The sequence below is a fragment of the Wyeomyia smithii genome, chromosome 3 (genome assembly GCF_029784165.1).
Source record: "Wyeomyia smithii strain HCP4-BCI-WySm-NY-G18 chromosome 3, ASM2978416v1, whole genome shotgun sequence".
NCBI lineage: Eukaryota > Metazoa > Arthropoda > Insecta > Diptera > Culicidae > Wyeomyia > Wyeomyia smithii.
Window position 1 is genome coordinate 5,746,522 of NC_073696.1, and position 24,624 is coordinate 5,771,145.

Sequence of the window (24,624 nt, forward strand, 5' to 3'; positions counted from 1 at the left end):
TATGTCTGTATTAATAACCAGTCCGTTATTTGTTTGCCAACTGGTTACATTGTATGACTCTATATAATATCTTATTTTAGATAAATCGACCAGCTCAAACCGATGTAGGGGTATGAGGTGGGACCATCATCATCATCATCATCATCATCATGGTCTATCAAAGCCTATTTGTTTGGTTTTACCTCAATCATGTCATGCAGTCTTTTATTTGACCGTGTTTCGTGTGAGAAGATTGTATATTGAAAATGCTGTTAAGAATTGTCAAAATAATTTATCAATCTACAAAATTTACGTTTTAAAAATATTTCCGAAAACCAATCGGAGCTTGAGTAAATGAAAAACTGGATAAAACTGGCAAACATCTGAAAAAACTGGAAGATTTTGGAATTAAACTGTTTGACTGGATCACTTGAAAAAAACTGGGAGAATCCAGTTTAAACTGGAACTTTGGCAACCCTGACTCTCATTGTGTTGCTTTTCCTACGCTCTCTCTTATACTTTCTCTCTTTCTCTTTGTATTATCCTTGTTCCCTACAGGTATGTAACCTTATCAGCAAAAATCACACTTTACTACGTAAAATATAATAAATAATGTACAGAACGAGGCAGCTTTATCAAAACACTGAATAATGTTTTGTATGCGTTTGCTTATAAACAGTTTACAATATTAATCTTCTAATGTGTCCCGTTTTTTGAACCCATTTGTCCAGTTTTCCCCTACAATCTCTATATTTACAGTCATCATCGTTTACAACTGTTATAACGGGAACCAGTCGTAAAAAATCTCCATTGACTGATTCCCGTTATCACAGTTTAAATTAAAATCCACTCCGCCAGACTAGAAAAATAAACAGTGACTGTAGTTTTCCCCTTGATAAAATCTGGTATGCCAAAATTATATTTAAAAAAACATTTGTAGACGGCCCATGTTTTACGCATATGAAAAACTGATCCGATTTTTTTTCTGTGTAAAAATGTGCTCCATTCGTCAGAATCAACACCCCATGGGCTCCAATAGTGCTGTCAGCTGTCAAAGTTAAAAAAAAGTTCATTTTTAAAAGCATTTCGGAGTACGACGCACATGTGTTTTGTATCTCGTTCGAAAATTTCCTTAAAATTTTGAGGAAAAAAGTCAAATTTGTGTTTTATAACTGAGCTTACTTGTAGCACGGTCATGGGTAAAAAAAATAAATCGAAAAACAAGCAGCAAACCGAGCAAACGCCTGCTCAAAACGGAAAAGGTATGCTGGCGAAAGCCGATGGATGATGAAACGTGTTTTTGTTTTGTTTCTTAATTCTGTGCCTTTCGCAGCCTCGGTGGAGGATTTAGAGGAAAACTTTGAGCTCGAAGCGGATGAGCCAAAAACCGATAAAAAGAAAAAGAAGAGAGTCAACAACGAAGCACAGGCAGGAGCATGTAAGTACTACCTACAATAATCTAATAAGCAAACATGTTATTCGATTTTTTTTTCGCAGTTGTAAAGCGACCGAAATACAGCGATGATGAAGCTGACGAACTCGTCGCGGAAGAAAACGGGTCCAATGAACTGCCCACAATATCCGAGAGTAGCACGTATGAAATACTGCTTGGAAATCAGGAGTTCGAATCGCTCAAGGGTAAAGTTTCCGATAACACACTGAAGGCGATCACCGAAATTGGCTTTACCAAAATGACGGAAATTCAGGCCAAAGCGATACCACCCCTGCTGGAGGGTCGTGATTTGATTGGTTCGGCCAAAACGGGGAGTGGAAAAACGTTGGCATTCCTTATTCCGGCTGTAGAGCTGATTTACAAGTTGCAGTTTAAACCACGTAATGGAACCGGGGTGATAATTATTTCGCCCACGAGAGAATTGGCAATGCAAATCTTCGGTGTGCTGAAGGAGCTGATGGCACATCACCATCACACCTATGGACTACTGATGGGCGGTGCTAGCCGCCATACGGAGAACGAAAAGCTCTCCAAGGGTGTGAATATTGTGGTTGCAACTCCGGGTCGCTTGTTGGATCACCTGAAGGGAACACCGAACTTTTTGTTCAAAAACTTGCAGTGCTTGGTGATAGACGAGTGCGATCGGATACTGGAGATTGGGTTTGAAGAGGACATGAAGCAGATTATCGGTATTCTGCCTAGTAAGTAATACTATTGATGGGCTTTAAAGTTTAAAAGAGTTGATTATGCTTTTTTATGCAGAAAAGCGACAGACAATGCTCTTTTCGGCTACACAAACTTCTCAAACGGACGAGTTAGGAAAGCTGGCGCTGAAATCGGAACCGATTTATGTGGGGGTGGATGATAACAAAGAGGAAGCCACGGTCAGTGGGTTAGAGCAGGGTTATATTGTGTGCCCTTCGGAGAAACGGCTGCTGGTGCTTTTCACTTTCTTGAAAAAGAACCGCAAGAAGAAGGTTATGGTTTTCTTTTCGTCCTGCTTGTCCGTCAAGTACCACCATGAACTTTTCAATTACATTGATCTGCCGGTTAATTCGATTCATGTGAGTAGGGAGAAAAATTGTAATTCATTTTCAAAATTAACGGTTTTTTCTTCAGGGAAAACAAAAGCAAGCTAAACGCACATCGGTTTTCTTCCAATTCTGTAACGCTGAATCGGGTACACTGCTGTGCACGGACGTGGCTGCCCGTGGTTTGGACATTCCTGCCGTCGATTGGATTGTGCAGTACGATCCACCGAATGACACCAAGGAGTACATCCATCGGGTTGGTCGTACGGCACGTGGTGAAAACCTATGCGGGCATGCGTTGCTTATTCTGCGTCCTGAGGAAGTCGGTTTTCTGAAGTATCTTAAGCAGGCCAAGGTTCCGATGAACGAGTTCGAGTTTTCCTGGAGCAAAATAGCGGATATTCAACTGCAGCTGGAAAATCTACTCTCGAAAAACTACTTTTTGAATCAGTCGGGCAAATTGGCCTTCAAATCGTACGTGCGTGCGTACGAAGGGCACCACATGAAGGACGTCTTTAATGTGGGCAATTTAGACCTGCTGCAGGTGGCGCGAAATTTCGGTTTCTCGCAGCCTCCCTATGTGGACTTCGGCAAGAGTTTCAAGATTCATAATTCGGAACGACGACCGGGCAATCGAGGACTTGGGCACTTCAAAACACTGAATAAGGACAAAAAGGGCGCGATGAAGTTCAAGCATATTAAGAATCGTACAGAGTTGAAAAAAGTTAGTTATGAGTAGAAGAAAGACTAGGGACAATCTTTTTATTGGTTGCAAATAAACCACGCCTAAATAACATTTGTTTTCATTATTATCTCTGATAGCGACTGATAAAAGTCTAGAGCTTTGCTATCATTTTTTCTCGCGGAATATGATAGTAAAACGACTCTTTGGATAAAAATGGTCTATGAACCGTTCTGAACCAGCGTAGATTCGACACTGGAACTGACCCAAACCCTTTTTCACGATAACGAGTGTCATTGAAGCCTCTTATCTATGCGATACCTACGGTAAAAGTTAGTACAATGAATCGATTGTAGTCAGGTGAAAACGCACAACCAATTTTGTGTTGTGTGACTTGCCAGTCCACTTTAGATGTAGCGTGGAAAAGCACGTTCAAAATATCGGTTAGTTAGAATGATGATTTCAATCTCCCACGACAAGGTTACAACATGCATCCTTCTGCTTGCTGTAATGGCGTGCTTGGTTCGATCGGAAGCACCACAAGCAGTGGAAATTTGCTCGCTTTGTCACTGCCTGAAGGATCCCAAGGAACCGTCGATTACTGTTGATTGTTGGGAGGGCAGCAGGGTCCATCGTCAGCGATTTTTGCAAAGGTTCGACCTACGTAACATTCTTTGGCCTGTCGCATCGGAGGTTTCGGGCAGCCAACCGCCACGAGTACGGGCGTTTTTCAGAAATCTTCATTTGCCGGATTTACCAATGTGAGTAAAACAGTGAATTTAACGAAATTCGTGCGAATAAAATCGCATCGCATTTGTGTCCTATGTGTAATCTGTGGAGTGCAGAGGCCTTATCATAATATATCGTATTATGACTGCGAACCCCGTGGTAATTATTGATATTGAGTGTTATCATGTGCCTGTGTAGTAAGCCAATGAAAGAGGGGAAGATAACGAGTTTTGATGTCATAGTGCTTCACAGCCAGGAGAGGCAATTTCTTCATTTGCTCTAGTGTGTTTACTTCGTAGAAAATTACAATGTGTCACATTCATTCGCAGAATTTAATAAAATCGTGATGAGGTGTCATTGCTTATTATTGCAAAATTTTGTGCAGTAAGGAAGAGAAAAATATTTAATTTGACAGGAAGTTAATGATTTATCGTAACGAACATTTGTATCAGTGCGTTGTTTACATGATAAAATAACATAAAACTGCTTTAAAACGTTCAGCAATTAAGTAGATCAGTCCTGAAAAAAACAATAAGTGATTTTCCCAAAAAAGCCTCTGCAATACGTAACGATACCTACTTTTATGCATTGCGTTGATGTGATGATTGGAATAATATTACCCTATCCCGGAAGTAACAATAGTCAAGAAGAAAGTTCAGTTTAGTTAGTCGAATGAGAATGTGATGACCTACTATTGAAGAAGGGATGTGGTTCTTTGGAAATCTAAGAATTGTTCAATAACTGAATTTTAAACACGTAATTACAAATTAAGAAAAGGTAAGCCTTTCGGGTTTTCATTACTTTGATCCTGAATGTCTCCATTTTGTTTTGTTTTTTTTTTTACCAAAAGAGTTTTAAAAATTCTAATAAATCTCATTTTTTTCTCAAGATCTTCTAGTTTTAAGTTTTGTGATTTGTAATTTATTTATAATTGTATTCTTATATATAAAAAGAAGAGAGGGTTTTTATGCCTGTTTGAGGACAAATATTTATTGATTTTACTCAGCTAGGCTTTTGCCTACTCCAACAGTTATTTCGGTCCCGTTATGCTCTCTGCGATTAAGCCTTCATTCTTATTACTATTAATTAGAATGAAAAAAATCTCATTTTGACTAATTCAAAATATCTACTTCAGAGTATGCTTGTCAACTGGTAATTCTTGTAGGGTAATAAAGAACTGGGAAGGTAGCTACATTCCATTATCTACAAGGTATCTACTAAATCTAGGATTCTTTCACATGATGTCTCGGATTACGCCTAATCACTACAGTTTAGGAAAATTCGACGTAATGTTGTGAGTAGAGCAAAAAATATGACGGAATTTTCAGTTCTTTAGCATTATAAAGTTTTTGATTGTAATAACAAATTTATCAAATTTCCTTTTTGGGTTTCATTATCATATTCTATCATGAGCGCTATGAAAATCTTTGGATTGGCCAACTTTCAATGTCTCCCAGATCCCAACTATTGTTTTTGACACCAGGACGATGATTTTCTCGTATCGAAACCCCAGTTATTCAGTATTGGAGTGAAAATGCGACTTTTCCTAGAAAACCATTCCCAGAAAATAAAGTGCCGAAGGATTTTTCCCAGAATTAGAATTCACTAGTCACCAGAATTCTAAACCCCCGAAAGTAATAGTTACCAGCAAACCGTTCCCTAGAATGCACTAGTGCTCAGGAAACTATTCTCAGAATCACCGTAACTAGAAAAAGTAGGAGGGTAGTATTCAAGACACGACCGCATGACGTTGGACTACGGTATTCTTATATTCCATTAAAACAAATAATAGAGAGAATTGCAACTCTAGTATTTGCTGCAATTTTATCTAACAGTGCATTTCTGGATGCTGAGACGTTAAAACGTTATAAATAATAATATATACTAAAAGAATGGATATTTTTTATTTAATCGCTGTCATTTCATACATATTCGAATCAACCTTTTGTTTGCTGCACTACCAAGACAATCATTTAATTGAGCGAATTGGTAAAATTTTCCTATCTAAGCAAAAAGCAAACTTTACGAAACTATCTGAAATTGGAGCCAAGAACGATTCAACCGAAAATTTTAAATTTGAAAATTGTTTGACATTTAATCGATAAAACTCATGCTAGGTTAGTTCCAGCCCAGCATATAACTTCATGTATTTGAAAAAAAAAAAACGTTTGGTTCAATAACTCAATATAGCAAGAGCTCAATCACACGTTTTTCGGTAGTTGTTATCAAGGTTTGGGCGAGTGACAGGAAAATATCTTAACTTCTTCAGTTGTGATTTAGAGCATTTCTAATTGTTTTGTTATTTTTCACGATAGCGACAAGTTTGTTTCTTTCTCTGTGTGCGAGAAACAAAATCAAAACCGCGCACCGAGAAACAAAAACGAAAATTTAATGAATGCTCATTGAGAAAACTTGCAACTCTTTTTACCAATAACTTATGATACTCAAAAGAACCCGTTTTGATCTAAATCAAATTTCTAGTAAATAAGTGTTGATCATTCATAGGTAGTAATTTTTCCTCGATGAATAAAGACTGGCTGAAGAAATTAAAATCGCTGCTGTAAAATCAAATTCACAACTGTGTTCGTTAAGACGTTTTAATATTTTCAATGACAATAATAATCTTCGATAAACACCCGCTATAGTTATTCACACACATGCTATAACTATCTAAACACGTGTCAAAACTATTCATACACACGCTGTAGCTATAGCTATCCATACACACGCTATTCCTTCCCATACATCCGATACAACTATCTATACACACGCATAAGCTATCCAACCATGTGCTATTACTATCCATACATACGCTATAACTAATCATTACACACGCAGCAGCTATCCACACACAAGCTATAACTATCCGTACACACGCTTAACATATACACGCAATAGCCATAATATGCTACAGCTGCTAGTGTCTTACACACGCTATAGCTAGCCATACACACGCAACAGCACCATCCCTATCATCGCAAATGTCATAGCAATACAGATGCACATACGCTATATGTGCACACTGCACACACACCCAACGTTTTCACCCAACGATATCTGAATTGGATTACCGCTGGTGGGGTCCAACTCAGATCGAAGGAGCACCGAACTGAATGAAGAAATGCAGCTTCCCACTACCTCCGCCGCTGCTGCCTGATACCACCGCTCTGGTTCTGCTGCAGCTCAGTTTGGCCGCTGGAATCAGCCACCGCTGCTGATTATACAAGACCGGCCTGGTGGCCTTTCACTTGTTAACTGATGACTGCTATGAGACGATTATATAGCCCAAAGCAAAAATCCATCCGCGAGCAAACAAGAAGCGAGCTTGTGATTGGTTGAATGTGCACGAATTTTAACACAACTTTTAACTAGTTTAGTATCGAAAACATTTTTAAATTATTATATGACAATCTTGCGCAATATTTCCCCTATCAATCAAGCCATTGGTGTTTAGAATCTGTTCAGTGGTAATGATAAAAGAAGCATTTTAAAACGGTGTTGAAACACCTGTTGCAGCTACCGAAAGCGAGCTCGTTATTGGTTGAAAGCTGTGAGACTGTTTACAAAGTCAGATCGGTTGTATCCGTTAGTGTCGACTGTGCTTGTGAAGAGAGGTGGTGATTGGTTGCTCGGTATGATTTAGACAATCGATGTGATTTATCAATTTTTCAATAGTGTATCTCGAACAATAGGTTATTTTTGTTACATAAATTCAACCGTAAAACAATTTCTGATCGGTTGATGCCAAAACCTCGAAATTCTGAAAAGAAATGACTGATATATAAGCGCTCAAAACCTGACCACTTTCCCTGGTTTTCCCCGGTTGAATTACTAGATTTTCAAATTCAGGTGCCTAACTTCGATATAGACGTTAGTCCAACGTCAAAAAAAAAAAAACAAATATTTGTATTCAGCTACTATATTGTGCACATTCTAAATTATTTGAAAATTTTAATTGTGAACGGCGTATTGTGCTCATCTGCTGCTGTCAAAATTTCTTTTAATTTGGTCTCTCTACTGACAAACTTTTTGCAACGACGCCTAATAGTGGCTTCTCCTTGCAGATATCGTGGATATTCAGCAGATGTCGATTGCTTCTCCTCTTTGAACGCACAGCGTAAAATTTCATATCACCGACGCTTCTCAAGAGCGAATTGAATTTGTTGTGATATCCCTCAATGTTACTGGATGTTCTTGGTACATCATTCAACGTATTCGATTTCGTAGACCAGAATTCCGGAGGGAATCTGGGCTGTGTGCCGAGCTTTCCGCTTCTGTTCTTACCAGACACATAGTTTTTCGCTATAAAATCGAAAAACGGTGGCATTGATTCTGGTGCTGATACTCGGACGATGCCAACGTCTTCAGACACATCTTGCGGTTCCAAGAAGGCTAACGGTTTGGCTTGTTGAAACGTTATCCTTACGGCATAAAGTCCACATTTTTTACCTACGCATCACCAATTCTAGACGGCTTTTATTTCGGCAGCCTCAACATCCGTTAACACAATTAAGGCTCTTAGTTCAATGCCGTTATTGACAGTGACAGTCTTCGTTGACTTTAAAGCTTTTCTGTATGTTGATTCAGCTTTGCCAGGGAGTCGTGAATATCATTAAACGACCTTCTCCAATCTGAACATTACCAAAAATTCCCGACCATCGAAAGTTTTTGTGAAATTTTCATCGATCACATCATCACCGCCCGGATCTACTGGCAAATGACGCCTATGACGTTGTCGCTGGGATCTTTTTTGTGCCAACTTGGACATAGTTGTTTGTACCTAAAACAGCGATTTGCGAAATATATACTTATTGTTTTATGAGAATTTTTCTTCTTCTACAATTGAAATACTACAGGGGTGTATGGAATGGTGACGTAGGGCTAAACACTGTAATAAGAGGGATTTTTAGTCAGTGCGTCTTGAACTGTCCTGCATATCAGACGTTTTTTCGGTTGCTTGTGGACTGGTCTTTGACTGCCTTCAAAGTTTGTGTTTTGTCAGTGTATCTTTTAAAGACTACCTGAAAGTTATTTCCCATCAGTCTTTCTCAAGACTACCTACTTTTGAATTTAACATTTGTTTTAACTTTTTTCGTATCACCTGAAATGGCTGGACGGAAAAAGAAACCTCGCATCGCTGCGGGGAGGAAGAGAGAGGCATCTCTTTCTGACACTTCGAGTGTCTGTAGTGACAATCCTTTTGATATTTTGCCTGAGCAAGAAGCTGGTGAAATGGAAGTTATGAGTAATGAAACTATACAAAATGTCAATTCTTTAAAAAAGGAAAAAGTTCCACCTATTGTGGTAACTATTTCTTCTGAATTTAATATATTCAAAAAGGAACTTTCAACGTTTGTTTCTGACGTTAAAGTTACCTATCAGATTGGCCGTAGAGGTGAATGCCGCTTATTAGCCGACTCAGTAAAGGGTCGTAATCGTCTTATTCAGTATTTAACTGAAAAGATGTATAAATTTTTTACGTATGACACGAAGAGCGCCAAGCCGTTCAAGGTCGTATTGAAAGGTCTCACCAACGATCAAACCGTTGATGAGATCAAATCTACTTTAACAGAATTACTTTGCATAGCCCCTACCCAAGTAATTCTAATGAAACAAAAATCACGAGGCGATAACAGTCAGAGAACTGGAATTTCCCTTGTTAATTATTTAATTCATTTTAACCGCAATGAGGTTAACAACTTAAATTTTTTTGAAAAAGCACATGCTTTGTATAATGTGCGTGTAAAGTGGGGAATTTATAGGAAGTATGGCGGAAGTGAAAAGCATATCACCCAATGCCATACTTGCCAACGTTATGGCCATGGTTCCAAATTCTGTAACATGGACCAAAAATGTCTTAATTGTGGAGACTCTTCTCACAAAAAGGACACATGTCCTGTGAAAGAGAGTAAAAATTTTCGCTGTGCGAATTGTAACGGCAACCATATGTCAAATTTTTATCAATGCCCAGTCCGTTTAGCAATTGTTAAGGCAAGGCAAGGTAAACAAAATTCAATTTCTCAATTTAAACCAACTTCAAAACAAAATTCTCCAAGCGTACCAGTGACGCATAGTTTACCTACTTCTTTGCATACCCGTTTAACTTATGCACAGGTTACAGGTAGTTCGAACATTATACCGCCTAGTGTTGGTAGTTCGAAAATGACCGTTAATATGGGTAAGCAAAACACGCTAGAAAATAATTGTACACCTATTACTCCAGCTAATATTGCTGCCGAAAATATTTTTTCTTATGTCAACTGCCTGGGGCCTATTACGGCAGGTAAACTTTCTTTTTTGCAACAGGCAATGTTCGATTGCAGGCAAAATCAATGTTTGAAGCCATTCAAATAGGCACAAATTTTACAATTAAAATTGTTTCTAATTTAAAATTTAGCAATGATTTTAAATAAAACAATTAAAATATTAAATTGGAATGCTCGCTCATTGAAGGCCAATGAGAATGAGCTTTTTAATTTTTTAACAGTAAATAATGTGCATATTGCAATTATTACTGAAACATTTTTGAAACCTAACATAAAATTAAAATATGATCCCAATTACGTGGTTCATAGATATTATAGGATTCAGGGTTCCGGCGGTGGAGTTGCAATTGTTATTCATCGCCGAATCAAACATCGTGCTCTTCCCCATCTTGAGACGAAAGTTATTGAAACTTTGAGAATTGAAGTTCAAACTGAACTTGGGATTTTATTTAATGCCGCAGCATATTTACCACTTCAATGCACACGCAAGCACAAAAATTATTTGAAAGGTGATTTACAAAAACTCACCAGAAATCGTTCGAAATTTTTTATAATCGGCGATTTTAACGCTAAACATCGTTCATGGAATAATTCTCAAAGTAATTCCAATGGCAAAATTTTATTCAATGATTGTTCTTTAGGATACTATTCTATTTTGTCTCCGAATAGTCCTACATGCTTTTCTTCTGTAAGAAACCCTTCAACAATTGATTTGGTGCTAACAGATCAAAGTCATGTATGTAGTGATTTGATCACACATGCTGACTTTGATTCTGACCATCTTCCAATCACTTTTTCTTTATCACATGAATCAGTTTTACACCCTATGAGCTCTGTTTTTAATTATAACAAGGCTAATTGGGAAAGTTACAAAACTCATATTGAGAGAAATTTCAATAATGAGCTTGATTTGCAAAACGAAGTGAATATTGATTCCGCTTTGGAAGCATTAAAGTGTGCAATTGTTGATGCCAGGAATTATTCTGTTCCAAAGGCTCAAGTGAAATTCGATTCACCAATAATTGACGAAAATCTTCAACTTCTAATTCGTTTGAAAAATGTCCGCAGACGTCAATATCAACGTTTTCGTGACCCTGTTTTTAAAACTATTTATAAAGATTTACAGAAAGAGATTAAACATAGATTTACTCTTCTGAGAAATCAAAATTTTGAGACTAAAGTTGAAAAATTGAAACCATATTTAAAACCTTTTTGGAAGCTGTCGAAGATTCTTAAGAAACCTTCAAAGCCTATTCCAGTGTTAAAAGATGGTGAACGTTTTCTTGTATCCAATGAACAAAAGGCTCAAAGACTTGCTCAGCAGTTTGAGAGTGTTCATAACTCAAATTTGAATTTTGTGAGTCCAATTGTTCATTTTCAATTCACACGTCAATTTGATTTAATTTCTTCCCAGAATTTTTTACCTGCAGAAATAATTGAAACTAACTTGAATGAGATTAAATCAATTATTAAAAATTTCAAAAATATGAAAGCACCTGGTGACGATGGAATCTTTAATATACTAATCAAACATCTCCCTGAGAGCACAATGGAATTTTTAGTGAAAATTTTCAATTGCTGCTTCAAAATTGCATATTTTCCCAAATTATGGAAAAATGCAAAAATTACCTCAATTTTAAAGCCGGATAAGAATCCAGCTGAAGTTTCAAGTTACCGACCAATCAGTTTGCTTTCTTCAATAAGTAAACTGTTTGAGAGAATTATTCTTAACCGAATGATGTCACACATCAACGAAAATTCAATTTTTGCAAATGAACAGTTTGGATTTCGCCATGGGCATTCCACAACTCGTCAATTGCTCAGAGTTACTGATACGATACGAGCTAACAAATCTGAAGGTTATTCCACTGCTGCTCTTTTAGACATAGAAAAAGCATTCGACAGTGTTTGGCATAAAGGTTTGATTGCGAAATTGCAAACTTTTAATTTTCCAATTTTCCTAATCAAAATTTCAAAAAATTATCTTACTGATCGAACTCTGCAGGTTGTCTATCAAAATTCAAAATCTGATAGATTTCCTGTCAGAGCAGGTGTACCTCAAGGTTCAGTCTTGGGTCCAGTCCTGTACAACATATTTACTTCAGATCTTCCTGATTTGCCTCCAGGATGCACAAAGTCATTGTTATGCGATGACACAAGCATTTCCGCAAAAGGAAAAAGTCTTCGTATCATATGCAGTCGATTGCAGAAAAGTTTAGATATTTTTTCTTCCTACTTGCAAAAGTGGAAAATCTCTCCCAATGCTCCTAAAACTCAAATGATAATTTTTCCGCATAAGCCTAGGGCTTCTTTTCTCAAGCCAAACAATAATCACGTTGTCAAGATGAATGGGGTTATTTTAAGTTGGTCTGACAAGGTTAAGTACTTGGGACTAATTTATGATAAAAAACTTATTTTCAAAGAGCACATTGAGAACATACAAGCCAAGTGCATCAAATATTCGAGATGTTTATATCCTCTCATTAGCAGGAATTCTAAACTTTGTTTAAAGAACAAACTTCTGATTTACAAACAAATTTTTAGACCAGCAATGCTTTATGCTGTACCGATCTGGTCAAGTTGCTGTTCAACAAGGAAGAAAACGCTCCAACGGATTCAGAATCAAATTCTGAAAATGATTTTGAAGCGTCCTCCTTGGTTTGGTACACTTGAATTACATAGACTTACTGGTGTTGAACCATTAGAAGCTATGTCAAATAAAATTATTAACAATTTTCGACAAAAATCGTTGCAATCCTCAATTGCTACGATAAGCTCTCTTTATAGCCAATAAGTTAGCACTTAAGTTAGTTGTAAGTTTACTTTCCTTTCTTGACAAATAGGTTTAAATCCCTACGAATGAGAAGTCCTAATTGCGAAAGCAAGCAAATCCCAACAATTAAAATTACAAATTTCTAACAGTGTTGAGAGGTCACCATTCGTGATTAGACACACATACTCATTATTTACTAATATTTATCAGAAATACTTAAGTTACTAACAAATCGCCCCCTTTAAAAAAAAAAAAAATAAAATAGAGGGATTTTTAGTAAGAATAGTTACAGAGTCCGCAGACAGAATTACCGTTAGGCGCCCTAACTCTGCGCGGTTCTTAATTCTGCGCACTTCGTATTAAAATGTTAAAAAAAACCGCTTATGTTTCCTTTCCGCTTATGTTTCCTTTCTCACTAAACGGCATCAACATTTTGGTACGAAGTGCGCAGAGTTAGGAGCCGCGCAGAATTAGGACCCTGATATTTTTTTTCCGGATTTCCTTGATATTCCATGATATCCCTGATCAAAAAATGAACTCCCACATTCCCTGATTTTCCAGAGTTTCGCCACCCTGAAGTATGTTTAACAACACTCGAAAGAATCTTATTTATACTTGGCGATATTGTGTCTGTAGTTTGTTTTTGTTCAAACATTATTTATTTGACACGGCACAAGCGCATCGTTGTTGTTGAAAAAGCACCAAGAATGGTGCTTATTACGGGAGTCACTTCACGGTGGAATATATTTCACTTTAACGCTCACGTCACTTTTTGAGACCTATTCCCACCTCAAGTGAGGTGACAAAAATCACCTCCGTGCATAGGCGTAGCCAGAGGGGGGCGTTGCACCCCCCCCCTAATGTTGACATTGGTGCAGAATTTTGTTTTCAATAATTCTAATAGCACAAAACGACATCTTTAGCCAATAGAAACATCTGTGTAAAGTAACAGCCAGATCAAAAATAATTGATTGAAAAGCTTGCGCTATGTTGCGTGGAATTGCACAGGTTTTTCGGTTGATCCACCAAGGATATTGCAACGGCAAAAGTACTGGGCAAATCCGCCTGCATCAACTAGCTTGGAGTATTGGAACCGAGCTGTGACGATTCCTTACCTTGATTCTCTTGTAACCTCACTGGAAACACGGTTCGATGAAGATAGTGCACCTGCCTACGCGTTGTCCTTGCTGCATCCCGTTAACGTAATACGCATGTCGTTGGAAGAGTTCAAGCGCAAAACCGAAAATTTCGTAATTTTTTATGAAGTTGACAATTTTGTTGGAGAGGTGGAAGTTTTATATTAACATTGCAGCAGTATGAGAGCAGATCGTAAGAACTTGGAAGAGTTGGATCTTATAGACCTGCTAGCTAAAGCCCGTTCTTTCTTTTCTGAGACTGAGAAAGCAGTTAAAATTGCACTTGCTCTACCATGGAAACATGCACAATTGAACGCTCGTTCAGCACATTACGTCGGGTGAGCTTCCGTCGGTCCAGCTTCCGGAGAAGTAAACGTACCTTAGTTGCATCATTCAGCTGGCCTGCAGCGTTCTCGAAGAGGTCCTGGTAGCGGTTAAACAACAACGTCCGAGCGTAACTCCGTTTTCTTCGTCGAAGACAAACTCGATGATGTTCGATGAGAGCGACTCAAAAATCTGCCCCGGGGTTTGATACTGACGCTGCTGCTGCTGGACCGCTATCCGCTGTAAAATTTGGGCCATCTTGTGAATCATATCTTGAATTCCCGGTTGCGGCTGCTGATCAACTTTATCTTCTGCCATGTTCGTGGATTCTTGAGATCCTCGTCGCCAAAATAATATGTCCAAAGGTTTACATGAACTTAAGAGTTTTTAGTAAAGAACATCTATTTATATTCGAGGTTCGACAAAGAATAATCAAATTTTCCACTCTGATGTCAAGGACAACTTTTCACTGGTTGCCTTGATGTAACAATCACTAAGGGGCCGTTCAATAATTACGTAAGCATATTTTTCTACTTTTGTAAGACATCGTAAGATTTTTTGATACCCCCCCCCCCCCTTTCCCCTAGTTACTGCCAGCATATATAGATTTTTATTTTAGTTTCATCATTATGAAGCAAGCACATTACTACGTTTCCTCTTCTGTCCTTTATTCGAATGATTCCCTAATTTCCTTTTCATGAATTTTACCGTCCACGCTTTCATGAACATGGTTATTTGAACAGCTGCATTAACAATGTTTTTCTTACGTAAGATAATCAATTCACCCCCCTCCCTACTTTGTAAGATAGCGTAAGAAAATTGCACACACCCCCTCCCCCACTATTTGCTTAGGTAATTATTGAACGGCCCCTGAAGACTAGTATTTATTTCTATTTTTCAAAACACACTAAAGTCGCTTTTTACGCGGGGGATACGTGCCCCGCGTAAAAAAACGCATAAATTCCGAAATCCGCGTAAAGAACGCGTAAATTCCGGAATCTACGTAAAAAAAAGCCGCGTAAAAAACCCACGTAAAAACAACTGCGTAAAAAGCGACCTTAGTGTACCATTTTTTTCTTCTAAAATTTTGAAGAGTCTCCCCCCCTTATTTGACATTCTGGCTACACCCATGCCTCCGTGAAGTGAGATTGATAGTGAAGTGAAAATGAGAATAGGACAAGTGAAATTAGTGAGATTCCTAGCTCAAATATTTCTAAGTTCCGGAAAGTCGATTGAGCTGAAATTTTTTTATGAGGACATTTTTCGAGAAGGGGAAACTTCTACCTTCTAAGCCCTACCGCTAAACGAAATTCGAAGGTCAATTTTTTCCTTATATTCCATTAGCCGCAGCTCAAAAAATTGTAAGTCCCAGAAATCGATTTTTTTCAAGAAAAAAAAGATTCGTGGAAAATAAATTCCATATACATTATCACTAGATCACATATCAATCGATTTTTAAACTTCCGTTTCTTCGTGAAATCATTTCTCGTAATGCAACCAAATTAGGAATTAATTCTATTTCTATGAAAACCAAATCTCTCAAATCCAACAATACTACATAACCAATGGTTTTGTCCTATTTAACTCTGATTTAATACAATTTATTATTTGACTCACTAATAGGGAAACTTAACAAGCCAATCGTCGTAGGTTCGAGTATCAGCTCGGGAGTCCCGAGTGTCAGTAGGATCGTAGCTCCAGCCCCGCTATTGTCCTGTACACTAAACAGATGGGCGCGAAGTCTGTGTAAAACAAACAGAAGGTCAAGTTCCAAATCGGAATGTAGCACCAAGGCTTTGCTTTGCTTTTAGTTTACGTTTTTTATGGTAACCATATTCATGAGATAATCTTTTGATCAGCAGCAGGATTGCAGTTTTTTCCTGATTGCACACGCATAGAAGTCATGTATCGATGTAGTTATACCGAATAGACGACGAGAAACCAGCGGCACTCTGCTCCATGTTTTCTGATGTTTTTTTCCAAGACATCAGTTTTTATCACGCTCTAACGGCAGCTTTAGACCTTGTTCAAGAAAAAAAGTTGTTTCAAACTTTTTGAAAAATCTTTAACTTCGAGACATAAAATTAGTCTAAGTTCATGGAAGCAAACATAAATTGACCTATTGGGACGGGAAGACTATATCATTTTTTTTTTGATATTGATACAGAGAATATCACAGGGAATGGTGTGTGTCTATTAGTATTGTCTGTGCTAAGAATGCTCGCATGTGATTGGTTCATTGTTCACGTAAATTTGTCCTTGATTTTTTTTATTTATTTCTACCGCTTATCAATGAAATATTATCTGTTTCTTTAGAAACGAAAAGAATTTCGGCGCGTTTTGTTTCAAAAGATACAGGCAATAATAGTGAGAACTAATGTATTACAAAATTTCCCAACATTTAAAGACTAGGGAGGCCCCTCGTGTCGAAAGGCCCGGGTCATTCCACCCCCCTTTAATCCGGGTCTGAATGCTTCTTTTACATTTATGTATAGCAGACATTTACATTTATGTATAGCAGAAAACAAACGGAAACAAAATATGTTTATTTATTTATTTATTTACTTCAATTCTTTATCTGATCATTTACGATCTAAATAAAATGTAAAGAGTGTGTGGGTAGAAAATAAAACAAATAGAATCCAATGATTTTAGGGGAGTTTGAAAATATTACACAAAAAGGAAAGCCAATGCTTGTCCTTTATGGTCTGATAATGTTGGACGAAACTTATAATTTTGATTGAGCGAAATCACGCAGAGAACCACAAAGCCGCTGGGAAGGACGGTCTTCCGACCGAACTTTTCAAAATCGGGAGCGAACGGCTGCATACAACCGGGAGCGTACGGCTGTAGTGCAATTAACTAGATTTCCCTGAAAAATTACCTACGGACTGGTTCGAAGAACTCATAAATTGAATGATTGTTATTACATAAAAAAAAATAGATGGGTTGTGTGCAAAGACACGATCGAAATATGCCCTATCTATAAGAAGGGACACAGACTCGACTGAAGTAACTTTCGAGGTATAGCCCTCCTCATAAACTGAGGCCGTTGCAGGAAGCTTTTGTTGGTGAAGTGCGGTTTTCGTGTGGGAAGATGTAAAACGGACCAGATATTCACCTTGAGACAGAGCCTCGACAAGTTTCGAGAACACAACTTGTAGACCCATAATTTGTTCATAGACTTTAAAGCGGCGTAGGACTCGGTGAAACACAACAAGTAACAGATTATACGAGAGTAGCTACAACGTTACTCGTGTCACCTGCAATATTCAGGACAAATAAATTTTTAACGTGCAGAATAGTGCATGAATCAATACGCCTACTTCGTAATAGTAGTTTAACCAATATATATTTTAAGAGAAGAATAATAAAGATCTCTTCGAGTTTGATGGAGATTTTGATTGGGTGAAGAAATCGTTTGAAGATTGATTCGGAGGATAATTCTAAAGAATTAGAGAAGTTTTACCGATTGAGATCGTAGATACAGTTATATCGAAAGGTAAACCTAAATTATTTAAATTAAAACGCATAAAGTACTTTTTTGCACTGTTTGTTTTATAAGAGAAAGCACACAAAAATGTCGTGTTGAAAGTATTGTGATAAAAAGCAGAAAAAAAACAACACGTACTAGAGGGATGATTTAAGTCAGCATTTTATTTAAAAAATAGTTTGGCAAGAGTCGCAACGCAAATGCTATCAAAAAATAATTCAACCACTTCAATTTTGAAACTATTTGGGCACGTTCTATTAAGTTTTCTCTTTTTAATAAAAAACTTGCATTTTAAGTTATTCTTTTTCAACACCGACACTACACCACTGAGGAGTTACGCCTTGCTCAATGGCAACCACAACTTTTCACCACCATATTTTTATACTTCTTCAGATTCACATTCGATTCGTCTATGTGATACAGAACCGAGATCGGGCTCAGCTTAGTGGGGGCACAGCATGGCTTTGGCACCTTGCTGGGGTGCATCAGGTGAACCAGTGTTTGGACGATCGCATGATTTGTTGCGTTCATGTGGGCATTCAGTGGAAAATTGCACTCCCCATAGCAGAAAAATGCCCCATAACCTTCTGGCGCAATGATCCAATCCTGCCAGTTGAGGTCTTTGAAGCTAACGTAGAGAGTTTTGATCTGACAGCTCTTGTGATGATCGATCGACGGATCGCTGAGTGGATTTTTGTTTTCGGTTTTATTTTTTCGCTTCCTCTGCGCGTTACGTTTGCTCCTTGGATGGACATGCAGCACAGGTTTCACGATTTGTGGTCCTCGGCAGTACGCGACCAAAAACGGTTGATACTTCTCCTCACCTTTGGCACTGACCAATCCAATGTCGTCCAATTTGATCTCTTTGTCGGAGCGATTTTTCGAATAGGCACCAATGTAAAATCCTCTGTTCAGTTGCCTATTGTTGATCCACTCCGAAACCACGGAAGTTACGTTCAGCTCGACCCAACCATCGTAATCCGTCGATACATCTGCTTCCGATATCTTCAACAGTTCTTTTTCGCCGTCAAGGTTGGTTATCGAATAAACGACGATAGTCACATTTTCAGCGTTGTATTTGTGCTTCACAAAGTCACTGCTTTTGTGAAGTCTTAGTTCAGCCAATATTAGCTCAGCATCGTCGTTCATCTCATTCACGTCGAACCAAAGTCTTCGTCCTTTCTCGTGCCGTACCTCGGCAACATGGTGATTTTTGTTCAAAAACGTCATAATTAAATCACTCTGATCGATGGCTTTGTTGTCTGCCTCTGTGAAGAGTATATCCTCATCATCGGCACTTCTGGCGTGTCGAGCGTGAGCACTCAAACTTCCTTCGTGGGTCAGTTTGTCGTACACGTTTAGCAGGAACTGCGGAGCCGATTTGCTGATCGAAGAATGCAAATGGCGCTTGTGTGGCCTCTCGGGAAGTCCCAACAGTTCCAAGATCTCGTGCTCGATTTCGTGCTGATCGTCGTTGGTCATCATCGTATCCAGGACGGTCTGTCCAGCTCCATTGTCGACGTAAATTCCCGACAGTCCCCCGAGGGTAGAGCAAACACTGGACAGTAGGATAGTAGCAAAAATTGCAAGCTTCATCGCATTACACAGTATATTTCACGTAAGCCAGATTTGAACTCGAATCTCGTCGCACCACCTCAAGTGCACTTCATCACTGGTTCTGATCCAGGATTACTAATTATTCAATATGGCTGCACAGTTCGGAATTAAGCACTCGGATAAGTAATTGGGAGGATTATTGCTGAATGTAATGAAACTCTAGGGCAGACTAAATTCACCAATCGAATATCTAGTATGAATTGCGATACCACACACGTTCTTCTCTTTCTGGTGAATTAAGCGATGTATGCAGGTGCTTAAGCCGTGAGAGAGTGTGCGTTAAATCTTAAGCCATCTCTGCCAACTGGAGGAAACTTGTTTGAGTATCGAAACGAGAGGGTATAAACAACCGGACCTCTGCGCTCTGCGCGTGTTTACTTTATAACAAGCTCCAGGAGGGATTTGGTGTCGGGCGGAATGCTCGCCGGAGCAGAGTGTAATCCATTCTAGGAACCCAAGCGGCGGCGAGGTTGATTTTACCCCGGATCACCCGAGGCTTTTCTCCTGAATCAGTATATTTACGTTTACATGTTTCTTCTCTCCACAAGAAAGAGATGCAGCCCAGAATGAGCGATAAATTCTTTCCTACCCGCTTCTCAGGTAGGCATTTCCGCGCCCCGCGTGTGCGCAATCCGGCCAGGAAAGCAAGACGCAATTTTTTGGTATACACGAAAGACGCGCGTAAGGGCGCCGCACTGCTGCACCGGGAGAGCGGCTCTCCCCCGCACCGTATTAATCAATGAAGTCTGATTGCTTACATAGGGTAAACTTCTGCTCGGGGGACGACGCGACTGATCGCTTAACACAGTTTACATGGAATTGCGTCTCAGTACTTTAATTTTGGATGTGGTGTTGCACCTCACTCAATTATTTATCTGTCCCTGTGGAGCATGTACACTTAAGATCTAATTTATAATGTCAAATGGCTGGTTTCATATTGTTGTGTTCATATAATCCTGTAATTAATTAAGTTGCTTATATTTCTAGCATATCAGCAAGCCCTCAAGTGATAGAATTGAGCTTCAAAAGCGTGTCTCTCGAAACACTACCAACCGAGCCCTTCCGCAATGTCAGAAATTTGGAAATCCTTACAATAACCGGCAATAATCTCCAAACCATAGAGCACGGTACTTGAGCGAAAGAACTCCTAGAAATAGGACCCTTAATTATTATATGTTTCCTTCACGGTAGACTTCTTTGCCATCGAAAACAATCTGCTGCGCTTGGATCTGTCGAACAACTCGCTGGTGTCGCTGAGCGCCCTGGAGCAATCGCGGTTCGAAAAGCTGGAATTTATTGACCTTTCGCGCAACAAACTGGGGACGGTTTCGCGGCAGCTGCTGTACGTACTGCAGAACGCTAGCAGGGTTCGTTTGGAAAATTGTGACATCTACAGCTGGGATTGTCCCGCCAACACACGCTGGAAGGTTCTCGATTTGAGCTGGAATCACCTCACCGATATTACGACTAAAACCTTCAACGATTTAGAGCAGCTGTAAGTGCAGGTTAATGATGACAAAATATCATAGTTTGAAACGAATCTTTCTTTCCAGGGAAGAACTGTATCTTTCGCACAATGACATCCGCATCGTCTATCCGCAAGCGTTCGAAAATTTACAACAGTTGGTACGGCTGGATCTGTCTCACAATGATATTTTCAATTTGGCATATAGCTTGATAGTTCCCAGCACTGTGGAGATGATCAATTTCGCCAACAATAGTGCGGAACGGTGGCCCTTCCATAAGCTTTCTGAAAACTTGCGAGTGATAGACATACAGTATAACGAGTTGTCGGAAATAAATCCTGATCAGACGGTGAATGTTGTGAGACTTAACGCAAGCCACAATCAAATACGGAAGTTTTCTTCTGAATCGTTTCCTGCCCTCATCGAGCTGGATTTGTCGGATAACTTGCTGGAGGCTATTCCCGGTGGTTTGGGGCAGCAACTAACTATGTTAACTTTGGACGGTAATCCTATAAATCGGATATTCATTGATAATCCTATGGTGCTGAAGGTACTTTCACTGAACAGAATGCCCAATGTGGTTGAGTTGGAGGCGTCGGCTTTCAAGGAACTAGGTATGTTATCAGTTATTTTTTATCGCTTACATGAAGCGTTATTCCAAAACCAACAGTTGGCGCGGATGAATCCAAGGAACTTGACTGTGTTGAGATTCGAATCGCTGGGTGTCTAAACTTACGTCACATAGACCCAAAGGCATTTGAAGGAACTACCGTTTGCAAGGTAACTAAACTAGAGAATCATAATCATATTTTAAATGCTAATTTCGTTTCCTCCGCAGCTGGATCTGAGTAACAATCAGCTCACAACCATTCCTGAAGAGCTGATTGATTGGAAAAGCTTGTACGGTGGAGTGAATCTACAAGGAAATCCATTGGATTGTAGCTGCTCGCAACAGTGGTTGGTTGATGAGCTCCTGTCGCTGCTCTACGAGAAGAGGGACCTGCAATATTTGCTGGATAATTTACGCTGCGCTACTCCTCCTGAGCGAAAAGGCCAGCGATTGGTAAAACACCTTGGCCATAGAGGCGCATTTTGTGGAGCTGTAAAAATGGAACGGTTGCGTAACAGTCCAGGCGAGGACAACGTGGTACAAGCCGGCTTCGGAAGTATATTTTGTACCCAGTACGATGAGGATTGCCTGCACGCGCATGAAGGAACGGGATTGATAATATTTATAAGCATGGTAGTAATCACATCAATTCTGTCACTGGTAATGCTGGTTTTCATTCTCGTTCGAAGGAGAAACGAACGGAGAAATATGTCGAAGGAAGGTGCGTTACTAATGCCACAATATAGGTTTTAATTAGTATAAGGTAAACTAAGAACCTGTAAGGAATATTCTTTCAAACAAGTCTACATTTACATATATAATAGATAATAACGAACGATTGCCTGTATTTTTCTATCGCTAAGCTTCGAAAAAAATCTCGTACTTCCTGGGGATTCATGCTTGTTGCGCGGATAGTCAGCTTTCTGCGCCTCTAGTTGTGGCTGTATAGAGAAGGAACGTCACCCCGCCTGGTTGGTTTCAATTTCGAACGTTCACAGACAAACAGACGCGACCCAACAGACTTACCTTACGCCATCTTGTTAATGATGGCCGTTTGAACCGAATTGATCTGGTTGGACCACTTCTCAATAGCGCTGTCACGAGCTCCACAGCGTGCTTCCTTGTTCAGCTCTAGCACCTGGTTCACCTGATCGATGCGACCTTGGATAGTGCTGAAATAAAATTCGGTTTTCATTGATTGAAAAGAAACACAACAAACTCTCACTCACTTGTCCAGAATACAGGAAACCAGCAAACTCTCGACTTCCACCGGCTCAATGTTTAGCTCGTTGGAAATGAACGGGATCGTGATTTTGGTGTACGGACGAATCAGCTTGATCAGGACCTGAGTTCGGATGTTTCGTAGCAAGTCTTCGATGTGCTCCCGAATGAACGGATCGGCCATTATGTTGTTGCGATTGTTGCGCAGGATCGACTCGAACTCCATGATGTCATTGTTTTGATAACTCACAACCAGATTCGTCATCGCCAGAATCTCCGGGTCATTTTTGTACGGTTTGGCTTCCTGCGAGTCGAAGGGATTAATGCCAGACTTCATCAGCATGTTGGCCAGTACCAAGTACTTCAGGCAGGTTGTGCGTCGCGACGAACCCGATTCGTCGTAATTTTTGAACGCCTCGAAGAAATCCGTATGGGCCTTTTCGAATTCACCCTCTCGAAGGTGCATTTTACCGCCACACTCCCGAATCACACCCATTATCAGGGGATGTGGAATCGCCGACTTAATGTGCAATGACTGCTCGTAGAGAGCTTTTAGTTTCTTGTTGTTCTTCTGAACTGTGTACATTTGGATCTCAAGGGCGTAGATTTCCAGCAGTTGAGTACCTTTCTTTAGATCATCTTCGCCATCATCTGTCTGGCAGGATTGGTGCAGCTGCTTCAGAATCTTTTGAAGCTTACCAAAGTCGTTACGGTCGAAGTATAGTTTGCCCAATTTGGTATTGGTCTTAAACCACAACCTGTCATTTTTTGCGTCTTTCAAGGCTTCCAGAGTTGTTTCATAAAAGTTTTGCAGTAACTCCATCTAAAATTGAAAGTATGAGTAATCTAATGGTTGCAACTATCTTGTTTAATCTTACGTTTTTCGAAGTTGAAATGTAATCTAAAATAGAGTTGATAGATTTCTCTGAGTGGTTCCTGGTAACCGCACTTTTAATGTAAGTAAGCAATTGTTTATACCGAGTCATCATTTCCTGGTAATTTTGCTACAAACAAAATTAAATACCATTTAAATGATTTACTTTAAAACATGTTACACAACTTACTAATTTAAAATTAATTTTTATCATTTGCTTCAAAGCCTTGAATCCCCATTCTCCTTTTTCCCCATTTTCCAGATCCAGCACTTTTTGGAAAGATTTCAGTGCTTCCAGCGGGGCTTCCTCTTTCAGCGCCTTACTATTATAGTACTGATTTTCCAAATCCACGTCCGGTTCGGAATTACTGTCCTCGGAATATTCCTTTTAAAAAAATAAAAAGCATAAAATCACGAATATAAATAATCACAAAGACGAGCATAACCTAAAACCTATGGAATTCGGTCTATCCCGGCATACAATCCGAGAAAAAAAAATACAGCAGTAGAAAAAAATCAAAACTTACTAAACCGTAGTCCTCCTCGTCTTCACACATAAAATCGTCGTCGATGTCGGACATGGTGACGAGCCTTGGATGTGTTTTTTTTATTCGAAAAGTGAAAATTTAAAATCAAATTATGCAAAATAACACTATTTTTTACCGCTCCCGTCCAAACAAAACCGATATTTTTACAATTTTTACCTAATCCGCAAGCTTCGGTGAGTGCCTCTGACAGTGAAAATTAAATTCGCGTGATGTTTATGCTTTTTGACAACTACACAGAACGGTATGCACCAATCAATAATGTGCACGCTAAAGGTATCCACTTGCAAAATAATAAGTAAATAGATAGGTTAAAAAATGGACAGCAAGTGAAACTTCTTTTAAATTTTTTGTCAGTGCGAGCTCAGGTGCGCACTTTACAAGAGTTAGAGAATCGAAAAAAAATCAAAGGCATTCTGTCGCGT

At 39.1% G+C, this 24,624-nt stretch overlaps 4 protein-coding genes across 6 annotated transcripts; 2 read left to right on the plus strand and 2 right to left on the minus strand.

Annotated features, from left to right (window-relative positions):
- The first annotated feature begins 1,035 nt into the window (after positions 1-1,035).
- LOC129727728 (probable ATP-dependent RNA helicase pitchoune) lies at positions 1,036-3,259 on the plus strand. The gene is made up of 5 exons (XM_055685831.1): positions 1,036-1,241; positions 1,313-1,417; positions 1,477-2,133; positions 2,195-2,496; positions 2,552-3,259. The coding sequence occupies exons 1-5, from the start codon at positions 1,175-1,177 to the stop codon at positions 3,200-3,202; spliced, it is 1,782 nt and encodes a 593-aa protein (XP_055541806.1). The 5' UTR covers positions 1,036-1,174; the 3' UTR covers positions 3,203-3,259.
- A 304-nt stretch (positions 3,260-3,563) lies between these two features.
- Positions 3,564-22,397, plus strand: LOC129727755 (leucine-rich repeats and immunoglobulin-like domains protein 3). 2 transcript variants are annotated; one of them, XM_055685896.1, is made up of 6 exons: positions 3,564-3,906; positions 20,471-20,610; positions 20,675-20,978; positions 21,037-21,563; positions 21,620-21,729; positions 21,788-22,397. In XM_055685896.1, exons 1-6 carry the CDS (start codon positions 3,599-3,601, stop codon positions 22,310-22,312), a joined length of 1,914 nt encoding a protein of 637 aa, XP_055541871.1. In that variant the 5' UTR covers positions 3,564-3,598; the 3' UTR covers positions 22,313-22,397. The 2 variants fall into 2 exon arrangements, with proteins under 2 accessions (XP_055541871.1, XP_055541872.1); XM_055685897.1 differs by lacking the exon at positions 3,564-3,906 and adding an exon at positions 4,206-4,258.
- Positions 18,005-19,786, minus strand: LOC129727757 (protein 60A-like). Its single transcript, XM_055685900.1, has one exon. It carries the CDS (start codon positions 19,460-19,462, stop codon positions 18,212-18,214), a length of 1,251 nt encoding a protein of 416 aa, XP_055541875.1. The 5' UTR covers positions 19,463-19,786; the 3' UTR covers positions 18,005-18,211.
- Positions 22,376-24,445, minus strand: LOC129727756 (COP9 signalosome complex subunit 2). Of its 2 annotated transcripts, none has more exons than XM_055685898.1 (6): positions 24,359-24,445; positions 24,182-24,245; positions 23,845-24,039; positions 23,659-23,784; positions 22,789-23,603; positions 22,376-22,731 (listed from the first exon to the last, which is right to left on the minus strand). In XM_055685898.1, exons 2-6 carry the CDS (start codon positions 24,233-24,235, stop codon positions 22,587-22,589), a joined length of 1,335 nt encoding a protein of 444 aa, XP_055541873.1. In that variant the 5' UTR covers positions 24,236-24,245; positions 24,359-24,445; the 3' UTR covers positions 22,376-22,586. The 2 variants fall into 2 exon arrangements, with proteins under 2 accessions (XP_055541873.1, XP_055541874.1); XM_055685899.1 differs by having other exon boundaries at positions 22,376-22,500; positions 22,586-22,731; positions 24,182-24,414.
- Positions 24,446-24,624: the final 179 nt, after the last annotated feature.

What these genes read in the sequence shown, in the direction of transcription:
- LOC129727755 (XM_055685896.1), top strand. Translation starts at nt 3,599, where the DNA reads ATGATGATTTCAATCTCCCACGACAAGGTTACAACATGCATCCTTCTG. An exon ending in GTCGGCTTTCAAGGAACTAG is followed by an intron (nt 21,564 to 21,619) that starts GTATGTTATCAG and finishes CAAAACCAACAG; the next exon opens with TTGGCGCGGATGAATCCAAG. An exon ending in AAGGAACTACCGTTTGCAAG is followed by an intron (nt 21,730 to 21,787) that starts GTAACTAAACTA and finishes TTTCCTCCGCAG; the next exon opens with CTGGATCTGAGTAACAATCA.
- LOC129727756 (XM_055685898.1), bottom strand. Translation starts at nt 24,235, where the DNA reads ATGTCCGACATCGACGACGATTTTATGTGTGAAGACGAGGAGGACTAC. An exon ending in ACGAGGAGGACTACGGTTTA is followed by an intron (nt 24,040 to 24,181) that starts GTAAGTTTTGAT and finishes TTTTTTTAAAAG; the next exon opens with GAATATTCCGAGGACAGTAA. An exon ending in ACATTTCAACTTCGAAAAAC is followed by an intron (nt 23,604 to 23,658) that starts GTAAGATTAAAC and finishes TTTCAATTTTAG; the next exon opens with ATGGAGTTACTGCAAAACTT.
- LOC129727757 (XM_055685900.1), bottom strand. Translation starts at nt 19,462, where the DNA reads ATGAAGCTTGCAATTTTTGCTACTATCCTACTGTCCAGTGTTTGCTCT.
- LOC129727728 (XM_055685831.1), top strand. Translation starts at nt 1,175, where the DNA reads ATGGGTAAAAAAAATAAATCGAAAAACAAGCAGCAAACCGAGCAAACG. An exon ending in GATTATCGGTATTCTGCCTA is followed by an intron (nt 2,134 to 2,194) that starts GTAAGTAATACT and finishes TTTTTTATGCAG; the next exon opens with AAAAGCGACAGACAATGCTC. An exon ending in TGCCGGTTAATTCGATTCAT is followed by an intron (nt 2,497 to 2,551) that starts GTGAGTAGGGAG and finishes TTTTTTCTTCAG; the next exon opens with GGAAAACAAAAGCAAGCTAA.